The sequence below is a fragment of the Python bivittatus genome, unplaced genomic scaffold (assembly GCF_059951505.1).
Source record: "Python bivittatus isolate LINGU-HERP-01145 unplaced genomic scaffold, Pbiv_v1 ctg000650_np1212, whole genome shotgun sequence".
Taxonomy (NCBI): domain Eukaryota; kingdom Metazoa; phylum Chordata; class Lepidosauria; order Squamata; family Pythonidae; genus Python; species Python bivittatus.
In genome coordinates this window covers 921,864-937,822 of record NW_028277093.1, presented here as the reverse complement: position 1 = coordinate 937,822, position 15,959 = coordinate 921,864, and the positions used below count along the sequence as shown (strand labels likewise).

Here is a 15,959-nt window from a genome sequence, read left to right as displayed (position 1 = left end):
GTTGCTATTCCCCATAGTGCCACCTAGTGGATTTTCTTCTTTTTCTTTTCTTTTTCCTTTTCTTTTTTTTTTTTAAGCCTTCTATTGACGTGAGTTATGGTGCGTGCTGCCTAGAGGATTTCTCGGGTTTTTCCTTCAACTCGGGATTCTTTGAGAAAGAGCTGCACCGGAAAATTTCTCGGGCTGCTTCCTCCCTGTTCGTCTTTCCCTCGACGCAGGGCCTCAGCTCGGGATTTCTAGGAATTTCTCGGGCTGATTTTTCCTTCAATCAGCTCGGGGTCTGGCCAGAGTACCCTCCCTAATGTGAAATCCTTTTCCATGTAATGGTGCACCCTCCTACCTTGGAATCCTCCTCTAGGACAATATATTCCAACAATCACACATACTGCACTCACTTCGTGGGCAGAGATCCCTAGTGGAAGTTTTCCACGTCTCATTCACGCACTCACAAGGCACCACTCCCCACCTAATAAAAGCATACTCACCCTGCCCAAATCCGCCTTTATACAACGGATGGGAGAAGTCTCAATTTTTTTTTTCTGCGTTCAGGCTCAGCAGGAGCGGAGTCTGCTGACAACGACCAGCACAAGGTCACTGGAAAACTTCCCAGGCGCGCACTTGACATTGATGAATGGTCTCTGTCGATTTCCTCCGTCTGCTGTTATGAAGGCAATGAAGGGGGCTTAAAGCAGCCTCCCCAAGGAATCCCTACCTTTGGGACTCCTGGCTGGCTCGCCAAAAATGTATGGCACTTTTATTTCCCAAGTTTCAATAAAATGCCAATAAGAAGACTTGAGATGAGACTTCTGATGAATAGCAGATGTATTTTGATCAAGACACAGCTGGGTGACCCCAATCAACACATTAACAAAAGATGTTGATGAAATCACACCTCACAAAACAAACATCAGAGGCTTTATAGACATTTAAATCTGTAATCAGATAGTACATCCCCTCATACCCATACAAGGGATTTTTGGGACGGTCTGAGCAAGTGAAAGGTGATTCTTAGGAAGGTAAACTTAACTGTAACTTTTTCTTCTGGTTACCAAGGGAATGGCATACAAGATTTTTCTTATCTCTCTCTAGAATGTAGGGCCCCACAACTGTTGCAAGCTTGGTACAATAAACAGCTTGTACTCAGCTAACTGCTTATTCGAAGATAATCGGGCATTCAGCAAAGAGATGGGGGGGGGGGAAGAAACCAGTGCTCTTTACAAAACAAAAGCAAGTTAACCCTTTAGAAATAAAATAGAGTGTACTGTTACAGGTATGGTTATACATTATGTGAAGCATATATATTGTATATATATAAAATATAAAATTGTGTATATATAGAATATAAAATTGTATATCAAAATAATGCCCTTCAGGATGATAAGATTTGGTCTATGACTTGGCTTGGAATAGTCTCTGATAAAATTTGGTATACAACAGGCCAAAATAGTGAATCTTTCTTTTACAAGGAATAGTGAGATTTCATTGTTTACATAAGCATTGTGGCAATATGTTTTATCAAAAATCATGGGTACATTAAAGTCAACCAATACATTTTTTGGAATTTCAATCTTTTAAAACATTGAGCAAGATCCAACTGAATAAAAGAGGTTCTTAATTTCTAAATTGTCTTGAATTTAAACTGAGGTGGAATTACACAGGAGAAATGAATAATTCAGTCTCTTTCCTCACAGAATGTAACACAGGAGCAAAAATATGTCTGTCAAGGAGTAGAAATTCCAACACCAACATGTTAAGGAAATGAAAAATCTGAAGGGTCTGGAATCTGGTCAAAATTAAACCAAGATCTGAAGTGCAGAAGAAAAACTATTCCCTTTAAAAATATGAGCTCCGGATGATCCATAGCTGCCAGAACTTGGTGGGGCATCAAGGATGAACAAAATCTTCGCCAAAATGGCTGAAAGTCCAACAACCCACCACCTCCCTGCAACAATTTATTCCAAAGAGAACACAGAGGATCTGGCATAAAGAATGAAATCAAGTTGCGGAAAATAAAAACTCCAGTTGGGTCATGTGGTTGACTGGAGAAGCCATGATGATCTAAGATGGTGTATGTGATCCACATGGTGTGAAGCGATGGGGTAGGAAAAAATAAGATCCTGGAGAAAAGGAAAGAGACAAATGAAAAGAAAATAGGTATTAAATTGCATAAACTGCTGAAAAAACAGAGGTCTAGATATCTCACCTCAGAAAAAAATTACCTCTGAAAATGCATAATGTTGTGAAATTAACATTGGAAGAGGCCCATCTCTGTGAATGAATCCAGAAAAAAGTAGAATTATTTGAAAAAAGCATGGAAAGAAAGTGAGATGGCAGCCAAGAACTGGAGCATGAATGAAAAGCTTTTTTAATTAACCTGAGTAGGAAAAAATATGTTTTATTATGGATTAAGTAGAGGAGAATTGAAAATTCTTCTCAAAAAATATGAATAACTAAAGAGGAGGCTGAAGAATTTGAGGCAGCCCAAATAGCTTGAGATTATGAAGGAAAAGAAATGGCTCAGAGAAAAATAAAATGCAACTTCCAAGTAAAAGAATTGAGATATAAAAAAGGAATCCAGACCTACTTGAAGAGACTCATTGGTACATGAGGATGAAAAGGGGGAAAAAAGAGTTTTTTTCTACAGTTTGAACCAGAAAGAATGTAGAAAGAGAAAAAAAAATCCTTCATCTTTAAAAACTAACAAAAAGAAAAAATCAGATTGGATTATTTTGTCACAATTGTGGAATTATCTTCAATCTATTGAGAAGTCTTTGAATTCTGTGCTTGCCTTTAGAGCATTACAATCCTGCTCACTTTTGTATCATTGCCAAATCAGATATACAATCACAAGTCCTTAGTAAATATTTTGAAAATGTTGGGTCTAACAGGGGCATCTACAGAGTATGGTAAGAAAAAAGTCAAGATGGTGGCTGCAACAACATGATAAAAGTTCCACCAGTGACACACATAAAATGCAGGTGGAACTTCAATTGTGCCATCATGGCTGCCATCTTGACTTTTTTGACCATACCTTCAGGACACCCCAGGAGTTAAAAACAAAATCTATTGCCTTTCTCCAGTTTTACTGGGAACAGTTGCTGAGCGCTCTTTCAGAAAATGACTTCAAGCCAGTGCATGACTCAAGTCCGGCCCCGCAAAGTCTTCCAAAGCCTGGTCTGTAATTTCTAATATGCCTGATGAATGAGATCATTCAATATATCACCAGAAAGTAATCATACCAAGTCTATTTAATACATTAATATTAATGGTATATATGAACATTTCAAATTCAGATTGTACCCTGACCCTTGTCATACCACAGAAAGGCAAAATTTAGCCCCACTGCTTGAAAAAGGCCTTTTCTACCTCTTTTTACAGGGCCTCTTGCCAGTGTGGCTCCTTTTATGAAAAGGCACTCTTTCTTTGAAGCTCTTCCCACACTTTATACATTCATACTGTTGCTCTCCAGTGTGGATTCTTTGATATAAAGTAAGAGGAAGCCTTTGACTGAAAAATATTATGTGTTTTCTGTATCCATATTGGTTATCCCTAGTCTCAATTTTACACCATCGACATAAGTCTGATTTATCTTTGAATCTTTTTCCACACAAGGCAGTTCCCCTTTGTGGTCCTGGTTGGTCACGATGACCTGGATTGTGGCACATTCAGAAGTACAGGATTTCTCTCTCACATTCTTGAAGAAGTTTTCCTAATTTGTTTTGTTATCCCCAAATGTCTCTTTCCTCAGTTCATCTGTGATTGTGATGTCAGTGCATTGGATTCATTTCAATTCTCCTTCTCTTCTGTATCTCGTACTTGGGACAAAAAGAAAGTAAGTCATGAGAAACTGAAGGCACAAACCTTCTACATTCCCTTTTTCAATTCACCATCACCAAGATCTTCTTCCCCCTTTCTTCTTAAGTTATCTTATTATCTCGCACAAAAGCATTATCTCTTTGCTGGGCTATTTCCAACATTTTATAAAAATAGATGAGTGTTTTCTTTCTCCTGTCCTACAAAAACAATGAGAGATAAAACAGAATCCTAACGGGATTAGGTCAAGGAAGGAAACATCACACCACGGAAAGGGACTGCGGATCTGTTGAATTTCTACCTACATATTTCCTGTATCGGAAGAAATGTTACTAAAGCTCTATCTTGTAGAGGTGTATCAGGGGATGCAGATCCTTTTAATGACAGAGTAAGATGCACCTCTTAAATGTCTGCCTGGACAAATCCCTCCTTGAGCTAACATCATGTGGAAGCAACTAGCAAACTGGGAGCAAGGGAGCAAACTCACTTATAAAAGCAGAGTAATATATAACATTACTGAACAAAACATTCATAAGCTGGCATGATATAGGCTTTCAGAAGCTTACAGTTTTGCGTCCCTTGGATTTTGAAGCAAAAGTGGAAATCCTAAGCAAACTTTCTCTTACTGACATGCAACAATATTGGGACCTTAAAATGAAAGAACCTTCAAAAAGCCACTTATATCAAATTAAACAGCATTAGTCTATTTTATACTGCTTTCCTTGCTTGCTGTGGCTGTTCCTATCTGGCCTTAGTTAGTATCAGGACTAAAGCAGGCAAAATTTGTAGAGAAAGTGACTTTTCTAATTCAACATAAGGAAGATATCATATGTATGGACTGAGCCAAGTCAGTGTGACATTTATATGGGTTTTTACCTGAGTGGATTCTTGAATGGGAGATTAGTTGACTCTTCCAATGGAAGTTCTTTCCGCATTCAATACATTCAAATGGCTTCTCCCCTGTGTGGATCCTTTTATGGGAAGTAAGAGATCCATTCCCACGGAAACTCTTTCCACACTCCATGCACTTGTATGGTTTTTCCCCTGTGTGAATTCTTTTATGAATAGTAAGACACCTATTTTCCCGGAAACTCTTTCCACACTCCACACACTTGTATGGTTTCTCCCCTGTGTGAATACTCTTATGGGAAGAAAGGTGACTGCTCCTCCGAAAATTACTTCCACACTCCATGCATTGATATGGTTTCTCCCCTGTGTGGGTCCTTTTATGAATAGTAAGAGATCTATTGTCACGGAAATTCTTTCCACAATCTATGCACTTGTATGGTTTTTCCCCTGTGTGAATTCTTTTATGAATAGTAAGACACTTATTTTCACGGAAATGCTTTCCACACTCAACACACTTGTATGGTTTCTCCCCTGTGTGGGTTCTTTTATGAATAGTAAGAGACTTATTTTCACGGAAGCTCTTTCCACAGTCCTTGCATTTATATGGCTTCTCCCCTGTATGGATCCTTTTATGAATAATAAGAGACGAATTTCCACGGAAGCTTTTGCCACAGTCCTTGCATTTATACGGCTTTTCCCCTGTGTGGATTGTGTTATGGGAAACAAGCTGACTCCTGCTATTGAAGCTTTTGCCACACTCCATGCATTTATACGGTTTCTCTCCCAAGTGCATTCTGATATGGGAAGCAAGAGATCCCTTGTCACGGAAACTCTTTCCACATTCCAAACACTTGCATGGTTTCTCTCCTGTGTGAATTCTCTTATGAACAGTAAGACACCTGTTTTCACGGAAACTCTTTCCACACTCCACACACTTGTATGGTTTCTCCCCAGTGTGAATTCTCTTATGAATAGTAAGACACCTATTTTCAGAGAAACTCTTTCCACACTCCACACACTTGTATGGTTTCTCCCCTGTGTGAATACTCTTATGGAAAGAAAGGGAACTGCTCCTCCAAAAGCTGCTTCCACACTCCAGGCATTGATATGGTTTCTCCCCTGTGTGGGTTTTTTTATGAATAGTAAGAGATTTATTTTCACGGAAGCTCTTTCCACAGTCCTTGCATTTATATGGCTTCTCCCCTGTATGGATCCTTTTATGAATAATAAGAGACGTATTTCCACGGAAGCTCTTTCCACAGTCCTTGCATTTATATGGCTTCTCCCCTGTGTGGATTGTGTTATGGGAAATGAGGTGACTCCTTCTTCTGAAGCTCTTGCCACACTCCATGCATTTATATGGTTTCTCTCCCAAGTGGATTCTGATATGGGAAGTAAGAGATCCATTGTCACAGAAATTTTTCCCACACTCCACACACATGTATGGTTTCTCCGTGTGAATTCTCTTATGAATAGTAAGACATCTTTTTTCACGGAAACTCTTTCCACACTCCACACACTTGTATGGTTTCTCCCCTGTGTGAATTCTTTTATGAATAGTAAAACGCTTATTTTCACGGAAACTCTTTCCACACTCCATGCACTTGTATGGTTTCTCCCCTGTGTGAATTCTTTTATGAATAGTAAGATGCTTATTTTCATGGAAACTTTTTCCACACTCCATGCATTGATACGGTTTCTTCCCCATGCGGATTCTTTTATGGCCTGTCAGAGAAGTGCCTCTGCTGAAGGGTTTTCCATATTCTAGGCCTCTGTATGGTTTCTCTCCCATCTTGATTCTTTCACATGAAGAAAGAGTTAAAGTGTAGGAGGGTTCATCCTCCTGATATAGATACTCCTCTCCTTTAATGTGAGTTCTGTAATCTTTACTGGAATCAAATTTGTCCTTGAATATGTTGACATTTTTCCTTCCTTTTCCTTTGTGATCTTGTTGGGCAAGAAAGCCTTGAACTTGAGCGCACTGAAAAATCAAGCTTTTCTTTCCCCCACTTTTTGATTGTTTTTTTCCAGGGCTCTTTTGTTCCATTTGAATCTTCTCTTTTCCCTCTTTCTGACTGATTGTTTGGCATGGTTCCCTGTCATTTTCATTGTGCTGCCCATTAACAGCTTGAGAAAAAGGAAAAAAAAGAATGAAAAATGTGTCAAGACTGGAGAAATTAATAAAAAACAAACTATAGGAAGCAACTGTGAATTTTTTGATATCTTCTTAAAGACTCTGGTAGTTTTAAAGGCTGTTCTGTTCACTAACATAAAAAAAATTCTAAGGCTTCTATGTGGGTTATGATCAAATCCATATGTCTAAAATATCATGGACTAGAAAGGAATGTTTTCTGTTTTCTGAGCAGGAGAAACCTGTTGCCTTTTTTTCTTTCTCTATATAGGTTCTTATCAAATCACTAGAGGAGTTAGGTAGTGAGAAATAACAAGAAGCAAGTTTGTAAATTTTATTCTAGCAGTGCCAATAAGGTGATTTGAATGGAAGGAAGATCTTAATATATCCAAATTCTATTCTATTCTTTCCTACTTATTCTAGGCTACCTCCCATTTGCTATTTCCACTCCTTTTGGGACAGCCATATGGTTGTTGGAAAAAGAATTACATTAGTTGATTTATTAGCTCAAAATCATATCTTTGCACAGAGAAACACTGTTGCATAATGCCAACATTTACAATTATAGAGGAAAAGTGACAAAGGAAAGGAAAGAGGGGCATGAATCCAACAGGTTGAGAAAGTACCAGTGGTTCATTAGACAAACAGATGCATCTGGCCCATGTCAAGGAGTGGTCAATGTGATTTAATGTCAGATTAATATCACTGGGATCTAAAGCCAGGATGATAATCTGTTATTGATGAGATTAAAAAGAAAGGAAAAAATTAATTAAGGAAAACCATCTGAAATATCAGACAAGAAATAGTTACATGATACATCTTAGGAAATACTACTAACATTTTCCCTTAACTGGAGCTGGAGGAGATCAGATTTTCTACTCCTCCCAGCTAAGAGAGAAGGTCTATGGCAATTGTTTAGTATGAAAGAGGTGGCTACATATGGCCACTAAATGCTCTCTCTAAGTATCTGAATGCAGAAGAGGAGCCCTTACTCAGAAAGGCCACGTTCCTTGAGATTTCCAGCATGACTTCTCCATGCAAGGCTTTCTGGTTAGGATCTAGCTGAGACCACTCCTCCTTGGAGAAATACACAGCCAGCTCCTCGAAGGACAGGAAATCCTGAAAAAAGAAGAATGGTTTCCTTATTGTCAGAGAAGGAATAAGGACTTGCATGTTTTCTTCCATACTTCACAAATCCCAGAAGAGGGCCTTCAACACACCAGCTATTTTTCTGGCGTTTGCAGAAGAAAGAGGTTTTTTGGGGGGGGGCGGTTCTGACATTTTAGCCAATAGTCTTATCTTTCATGAAAGTGCTGAGAGGGATTTGTGTGGGGACCATCAATATGCAGATGACACTCAGCCAATTTCCGCATGTCATCTGTATAAATAGAGGAAGTTCTGAAGTGTTTGGAAAAAATGAATTAATTTTCTGCATAGGAATCTCTCAGTGCAGAAACTTGAGATGTAGGCTAAGCTACCACCTCTACCATCTGAGGTGCAATCTGCCCCCATTCTCCTGGCCTTCTGGAAAAGTGTGGAAACACAGCTGTGCCAGATGGCCTGATGGGGGCTCACATTGTTGGAATTGGCTGTTGGGATAACCAATACTGCTCCTCCCATTATCCTGAATTGTATATAGTCTTTTATATAGAATTGTTATTATCTACTTTTTATATTTCCTTTGTTTTTACTGCTCTGGATTTTTATTGTGAGCTGCCCAGAGTCACCCTCTGGGGGAGATAGGTAGCATATAAATTTAATTAATTAATTAAGACTGAGTATGCCTGATCGGTGACTTGAACCCAAATTTCCCCATTCTGAACTCCAATATTATACATCGAGCCCCAGAAGAACATAGGACGCCTCTGATGTTTCTCCTCTTACTTGAGCTGGAGTTTCAGCTGCTCTTTCTGGTCCACCCGAAAAAGGAGACAGTCCTACAAATACCAACGACAACGTGTGACTCCATGTGAGAGAGACAAAAGTGATGGAAGAATTTTTAGAAGCATAATTAATAAAACATGGAGAGACACTATAAACAAGTGGACCCAGAGAACTTCACACCTTCCTTCTTTTACCTCTTGAAGCGTCCTGACTTGGATCATCTTGAGAGATCCCTCGGAAAAGCTGCTGCTGAGAGGGGTTTGCTGGATTTCTGCCTGCCTCAGGATGTTCAGTCACTACCTCTGGGGCCTGAAGTACCAGAAGGAGCAGAGAAAGGGAATTATGGGAACAGAACATGAGAATAGTTGGATTCTCATTCTCTACTCATAACATCACAGATGCCTCTGTCCAGGAGAGGGTAATAGAACAATTACCCAGCTACAGTAGACATCAGCAATGGAACAAGCAACATATAAACACACCCTTCTATCATTAATTCCAGAAAATTGAAACATTGTTTATAACATTAAAGACTCATTTAGAATTCCCAGAATGAAGTTCTCTCACCCACAACTTGATCTGCTCCTTCTGCTCCTCTGCCTGGCTCAGGAGGAAGCCTTCGGCCAGGGCAACCGCCTGCGAGCTGGTCTCTGCCCCACATTCATGGACCCAGCTCGCCATCTCTGGTGGCAGAAGGGCCAGGAACTGCTCCAGGATCACCAAATCCAGCATTTCAGCTTTCGTGTGTCTTTCTGGCTGCAGCCACTCATGGCAGAGGTGGTGAAGATGGTTGCAAATCCCTCGGGGGGGCCTGGCCTCTTGGTAATGGACGCTCCTGAAGAGCCTGCGCTGGACCTCTGAACTGATGGTTTTCTCCTCCAGGGTCTTCTGCCCGGTTCCTGTCTGGGTTTCCATACATCTTTCTTTCCCAGGTCCCTTGCCTGCTGGGTATTGTGTGTCCATTTCTTCTCTCTTTTCCTACACAGCTCCAAATGGGGACAAGGGATCTTCTGGATATCGAAAGATCTTTTCATTCAGAAGACCTGAATTGCAAGAAGCCCTGGACAAGCTTCTGTCTTCAGCCCTCTTTGCTTATCAGATAATGTGGTTTCCAGACAAAGAGATATAAGATGCTTCCAACTTATACAGCTGAGATGGAAAAGAAAATAAATTCTGGAATTATTTATTCATTTATTTATTTAGTAGACTTATCCCTGCCCATCTCCCCACAATGGGGGACTCTGGGCAGTTTACATCAAATTAAAACAAATAAATACATAATTACAATTTATAAAAAGAAAAACACATTTACACAAATGGAATTATAGTGTAATTTAACCATGTAACACCCTGAAGGAAAAGTCAACATAAAGAAAGATTTTTCTGAGCTGGCAGATATTTGGGAAGAGACAGCAGGAACTGCATTAGGCAGATAGTTATTATTATGGTTGGTCGCACAGCCAGCCAGATGTTCAGACTGGATTTGGCATTTTTATCCACCTTTCAAGTCCTTCCCAAGGATCTGGGATAGGCGGATGTTGTTGTCTGATGTATTGACACCGGCTTGCTCCTAATACCTGAATCAGCCTTGTTGCAAGATTAATTGTTATCACACTCACGCTACAGTTTCTCACCAAGTGATGACTATTTTCATCCACATTTTACCAACCCTTTTCATCTGGATAATATAATTGAAGTATTCTTATCTACAGAACTAGATATTTTCCGGGAATTGTCATCCCTAGATATTGAATCGCTCCTGGACAAGACAGGAAACCTTGAATAAATGCACTCGTTTGAGAGCTTCATCTACTGGGCAGTTTAAAGGTTTTAATAAACCAATAAACAAACAAATTTGGGGGGTTTCCCCCTCCCAGTCAACACACCACACAGCTTGGCTTTTTAAGAGCCCAAACTACCTTCACGCTCTCCTACGCAGGGAGGGTTCACACAACCCGTGAACCCCAAACCAGATTCTCTGGGTCCCCATGAAATCAACCACATCACGCCTTGCTTCTCGGAGCCTCCGAAGACCCTGCAGTGCTCTCCCAAACTGGCTGAGCCACACATGACCCAACCAAAGTTCAGCTCAGTTTGGCAGTGTGGTTGTGTGAATGCAGCCACATTGCACCGCCTGTGCTGTAAACATTTATTGTTCCCTGCTGCAGATTTGCAAGGCAAAAACCTCCTTCTCCCCCCACTCAGATGCTTTAGCCAGGAAATGGGGGGGGGGGGGTGAAGGGCTCCCCTAGATCCCCTCCGCCTTCCTAGGGATCCTGGACTTTTTCCTGGGGGCAACTTGGCTGGGCTGGCGCTTTCCCTTCCCCCCTGCCTGGCTCGTGCAGGCACAGGGGCGGCAGGGGAACATGGGGCCAGGAACTGCCCCCCAAGACTGAGAAGCCTGAACCTGGATGATGACGTTGCCTGTTTCCCTCCCCTCCCCCCCCAGGAGACCCCTTGGCTTCCCTTCCCCCGAGAAAAGCTCCCCACTCACTGAACAGAGTCCCGTCCGGACCTCCATCCCTGCAAGGCTCCTGCAACCTCTTTGCCTTCTGCAGAGCTCAAAGGGTTACGGCGACCGAGTGCGATATCCTAGAGTGGCCAGAGAACTCCAGAGGGCAACACAGCTTCTCCTAGCAAAAATATCGGCGCATGCTCAGTTCCCTTCTGAAGCAGCTTCCATGTGGTGGAGAGCGTTCTTTATGCCAGTGCTTCTCAACCTCAGCAACTTTAAGGAGTATGGACTTCAGCTCCCAGAATTCCCCAGCAGGCCTGCTGGTTGACAGGCAGCCTTCCAGCTTTAGAAGAGAACTGAGCATGTGCCTCCAATTTTGCTGCGGGTGGGTGGGTTGCACACTGGGATTTTTCCGAAGGAGCAAAAGAGCGCGTGACATCTCTGAGCACCTTGCCTCTCTAGGACTCTGCATTCCCTCTCCTTGACCCCTACATTTGAGTCCCCAGAAAGCAAAAAGGCTGAAGGAAGGTCCTGCAGAGATGGGAATCCAGTTGGGACTCTGTATAGTGAGCGGGGGGCTCTTCTGGTGGGAAGGGAAGCAAAAGTGGAGGGGGGAGAGAGAGGCCAAGCGCTCGTCCAGTGCTTCTGAGTCCTAGGAGTCCCTAGCCCCATGTTCCCCTGCTGCTCCTTTGCAGGCATATGGCAAGGAGAGGGCAGAGCAAAGTGCCAGACCAGCCAGGCTGCCAGGAGGATCTCCAGGAGCCGACAAGGGGAGCCATTCATCCCCCACCCCTATTTCCTGGGAAAGCCTCTGAGTGGGAGGAGAGGGCGAGGTGTGCGTTGCTGTAATGCTGTGTGAGAGACACCTCGAGAAACAGGGCGAAGAGATGTTGCCCAGGGGACAATCAGGTAAGAGGGGGTGCAGCCCACAGCTGCATAATGGGCGGAGAAGGAGGGTCAGAAGGGACCCTCCCTAACTTCTCAGGCTGTAAAGGAAACGGCAAGAGAGGTGTACTTTCAGACTTGCAAGATTCTGTTAATGTGGGCCTACGATAAAGTAAAAGTAGCTCGTCTGGCCTGTTTCTTGTCTGGTATACCTGGGAAGGCTGACAATTGCAAAACGTGAGCGGGGAAATAAACCAGTTTTGCAGGAATGGAGAGGCCAATGGGATTGTGGCTGTATTTGCCCAGCTTCTGGTTCATTGTGTCGTGGGAACCCAACCAGGGCATCACGTTAAGTCATAACCTGATTGGTTTGTTTCAGAACGGCATATTATGCAAACACAGACATCTGTTAACTAATCCGTGTTTGGGCATTTTGTGTGAATTCTGCCTTTCTGTGAGATTGTCACTGTGGATCTAGTCTCTTAAAAAGCAGACACTGGTGTTTTTTTTCCTGTGAGGAAAAAGAAATTTAAACCCTCCTAAATGTATTTTTTCAGTGTTCTGAGTCCATGATGGAAGTTGATCTTGACAGTCTCAACAGCACACAGATCCAGCTGTCTGCTTAATGCAAATGCCGCTTTACTCTTTCCTAACATGCCAGCTCAGAAAAATCTGACTTTTTCTTGTGGGCATTAAAGAGTTAAAACCTTCTTCTGCAGAGTCTCTGTAATTCCCTAACTTTGTTTTCTTTCCTACCTCAGATTTGTAAGCTGGAAACCTCTTGTGTCTCCTTCTCTGGAGTCCAAAGTCAAAAATAACTGAAGCAAGGAGGACTGAATGGCCTGGTGAAACTCATCCAGGGCCTCTTTGTGCACTTGAAAAGATCCAGGGAATTTTTTGACCCCACTGGAGCTGTGTTAGAGGGCAGAGAGAAAATGGAGGCTAAAAGACACATGAAAGCTGAAAGGTGATCCTGGAGCAGTTTCTGGCTGTCCTGCCCTTGTAGATGGAGAGCTGGGTCCAGGAGTGTGGACCGGAGACCAGCTCCCAGGCGGTGGCCCTGGCTGAAGGATTCCTCCTGAGCCAAGCAGAGGAGCAGAAGGAGCAGGAAGAGCTGCAGATGAGAGACCTTCATCTGGCAAACTCAAAATGGAATTTAAAATAATAAACAACAGTCTGTTTGAATTCTTCCTATCTGAGTTGGCTGAGGTGAATAATACAACATGTTTTAAGACAAGTTGTTCTAGTGCTATTCCAGAGGATATATTTGAAGCAATTCTTCCACTGTTCCCCTCCATTCATGTCTTTGGTACAGTAAATGGGTAGGAAAGTCCCCACTCCACAGTCCCTCATGGTTTGCTCACTCCCCAGGCCAGATCCCAAGCTACCAGTTCAGACATACAGGTAATCCTCCCTTAGCAACCACAATTGGGACTGGCAACTCAGTTGTTAAGCAAAGCGGTCACTAAGTGAAACCAACTCTGCTTATGATCTTACTTCAGGTTTCCTTTGCTTTACAGACCTGCAAAGGTTGTAAATACAAAGATTGATCGCAAAGTTACTTTTTCATCATCGTAACTGAACGGTTGCTGTATGAGGCAGTCACTAAAAAGGATTACCTGTACTAAATATACATTTTCTCTCGACTGAGCCACTGCTAGAAATGCGCACCCAGAATGATAATCCACAAATCTCCATAGAAGGAACAACCTCTTACTTTCTTTTTTCAAGTTCATTGTTCTCCAAACCCATAGGCATTTCTCCCGCTTTTCCCAGCCACCTCAGATATAGCAAGCATCTTGGAAGACTCTCGAGATTCAGGACGATCTTGACAAGCTGGAACGATGGGCAGTGACTGGCAAGAGGAATTTCAACAGAATTTCTACATTCAGACAGGAAAAATCAAAGGCGTGTGTTTCAGAGGTTGGGGGGGCATACTGGGGAGCAGGACCCGCAGAAAGTAACCAAAGGAAATCACAAACTGAGTGTCAGCCAAGAGCGTGACGTAGCTGCAGAAAAGGCCAATGCAATCCTCGGCTGCATCAACAGAAGTCAAGCTTTGAGATCAAGAGGCATCTTTCTTTGCCTCTGCTCCACGTCGTTCAGAGCACACCTTGAATATCGGCTCCAGTTCTGGACAGCAACTTTTAGGAACGTCAGTGTCCTTGACAACCTGGATCGTGCCCAGCGGAGAGCAGCCAAGATCTTCATTTACTCATCTGCAGGGCTGACAGGCTGCTCCCTTCTGACAACTCTGAGCAGCGCCTGATCCCCAATTCCTAGCAGTGCCTGATCCCCAATTCCAAGCCCTCCCAGCGGCCCCCCAACTGCCCATGGGGAAAAGAGCTGCTCCTTCTCCACCCGACGCACCCCACGCAGGCCCTCCCCGAAGGGGTCCGACTATTCCGGCAGAAGCACCAAGGCTGCAAAGGACGAGGAGGCAGATTTCGGCTGACCCTGAACACTCTCTGCGGCTGGGGGTCCCTCCACAGGGGCTGGAGTGGGGGGGGGACTTTTATTCATTTGTTTCTTTATTCATTCATGAAATACAGGCTGCCCCAGTCAGGTACGGTCTGCGTCGCTTGTGAGAAAAATGCAGGGAAAACATGCCAAAAACTCACCCAGTCTCCAGAAAACGCCAGCCATGATTTACGAACGAGACCACCACACCCCTCCAGCCCTGGGCCTGGGGACGGAGCCAGCTTCGGAGGGCTGATTGAAACAGGGCCAGGTGCAAGCCAGACGAACCCCGGGGGGGAAAGGGTCTTCCAGAGCGCAGGTGCTGTGATCCTGGCAGGGGGTTGGCTGCATGATCACCCTAAAGCACCCTCCAACTGTTCTCTTTTACACGTCTCTGATTCCCCCAACCCACCCACACAGGGGAGAGCATCCTGGGCCACAGCAGGAGAAGGGCCACCAGCTGCCTCCAAGAGCCACGAGTGGCTTGAGCAAGTGAGCCCAGCCACATGTTAAAGAACATTCTCCCAGACAAGAAGAAAATGTTTCCCTGCCTTCAGATAAGGAGGGACAAGACCTTGAGCATCCACGAAAGGGACCCTTTGCCCAACTGGGGTACCGACTGTATTCCTCCCAGAGTCTCTAATTCACTCGTCCCTCATGAGGACTAGGAGGCTGTTCTCTTCGGTTCCGTCTTTAGGAAGTGGCATTTGGGGTTGTGGAGGTTACTCCGTCCCCCTTCGGCCATCTCCCCTTCCCTTGGCACGGCCAACCTGTGTGTCCGTGAGTGTGTGTGGTTTCCACGGGGTGGAGGTGAGGAGGCTTAGCCTGTTCCTGGGTGGCCACAGTCTGGGGCCGCCTGGTGCTGCAGAAGCAAAGCTGGAGCCCTCCGGCAGCGTCCGTCACCCGCCAGGCCTTGTGGGGGGGAGGCCAGTGGTGCCATGCAGATGTTCAAGGGTGAGGCTGAAAGTGGACATCCTTGTCTCATTCCCTAAAGAGTGGGAAAGTGGGAGCAAACCCGCAGTTCGCCTTTCCTTTAGGTGCGACCAACTCATACAATATCTTACAAAAAGGGGAGGCTTTGTGGGGGGGGGGGACCGTCTCGTGCCAGAGTTCCTGATTTGAAGCGGAACCAGACGGATGTCATGGAAAGTTAGGAGTCGGAAATGGGGAGCATGTTGGGTGTTAAGATTAAGAGAAGACAAGAAATATAAATATCAACCTTTATATGTATGTCAAAATATACAAAAGAGAAAAATTTAGGCATAAAATATATCTTCAACAATTGTTGTTTAGTCGTTAAGTCGTGTCCGACTCTTCGTGACCCCATGAACCATATTGCGCCAGGCCTTCCTGTCCTTCACTGCCTCCCTGAGTTTGCTCAGTTTCATGCTCATTGCTTCAGTGATGCTATCTAACCATCTCATCCTCTGCCGTCCTCTTCTCCTTTTGCCTTCAATCTTTCCCAGCATCAGGGTCTTCTCC

At 43.7% G+C, this 15,959-nt stretch overlaps 1 protein-coding gene and 1 long non-coding RNA gene across 4 annotated transcripts; one reads left to right on the top strand and one right to left on the bottom strand.

Annotated features, from left to right (window-relative positions):
- Nucleotides 1-1,930: 1,930 nt before the first annotated feature.
- On the bottom strand, nt 1,931-11,330 carry LOC103065217 (zinc finger protein 202-like). 2 transcript variants are annotated; one of them, XM_007444790.4, is made up of 7 exons: nt 11,172-11,330; nt 9,245-9,826; nt 8,872-8,986; nt 8,678-8,730; nt 7,786-7,912; nt 4,690-6,789; nt 3,647-3,815 (listed from the first exon to the last, which is right to left on the bottom strand). In XM_007444790.4, exons 2-7 carry the CDS (start codon nt 9,638-9,640, stop codon nt 3,787-3,789), a joined length of 2,820 nt encoding a protein of 939 aa, XP_007444852.4. In that variant the 5' UTR covers nt 9,641-9,826; nt 11,172-11,330; the 3' UTR covers nt 3,647-3,786. The 2 variants fall into 2 exon arrangements, with proteins under 2 accessions (XP_088007386.1, XP_007444852.4); XM_088151260.1 differs by lacking the exons at nt 3,647-3,815; nt 4,690-6,789 and adding an exon at nt 1,931-2,117.
- Nucleotides 11,331-11,342: 12 nt separating this feature from the next.
- Nucleotides 11,343-13,206, top strand: LOC112543110 (uncharacterized). 2 transcript variants are annotated; one of them, XR_015798048.1, is made up of 3 exons: nt 11,343-11,517; nt 11,828-12,041; nt 12,779-13,206. It is a non-coding gene; the product is annotated as an uncharacterized LOC112543110 (long non-coding RNA). The 2 variants fall into 2 exon arrangements; XR_015798049.1 differs by lacking the exon at nt 11,343-11,517 and adding an exon at nt 11,525-11,698.
- Nucleotides 13,207-15,959: the final 2,753 nt, after the last annotated feature.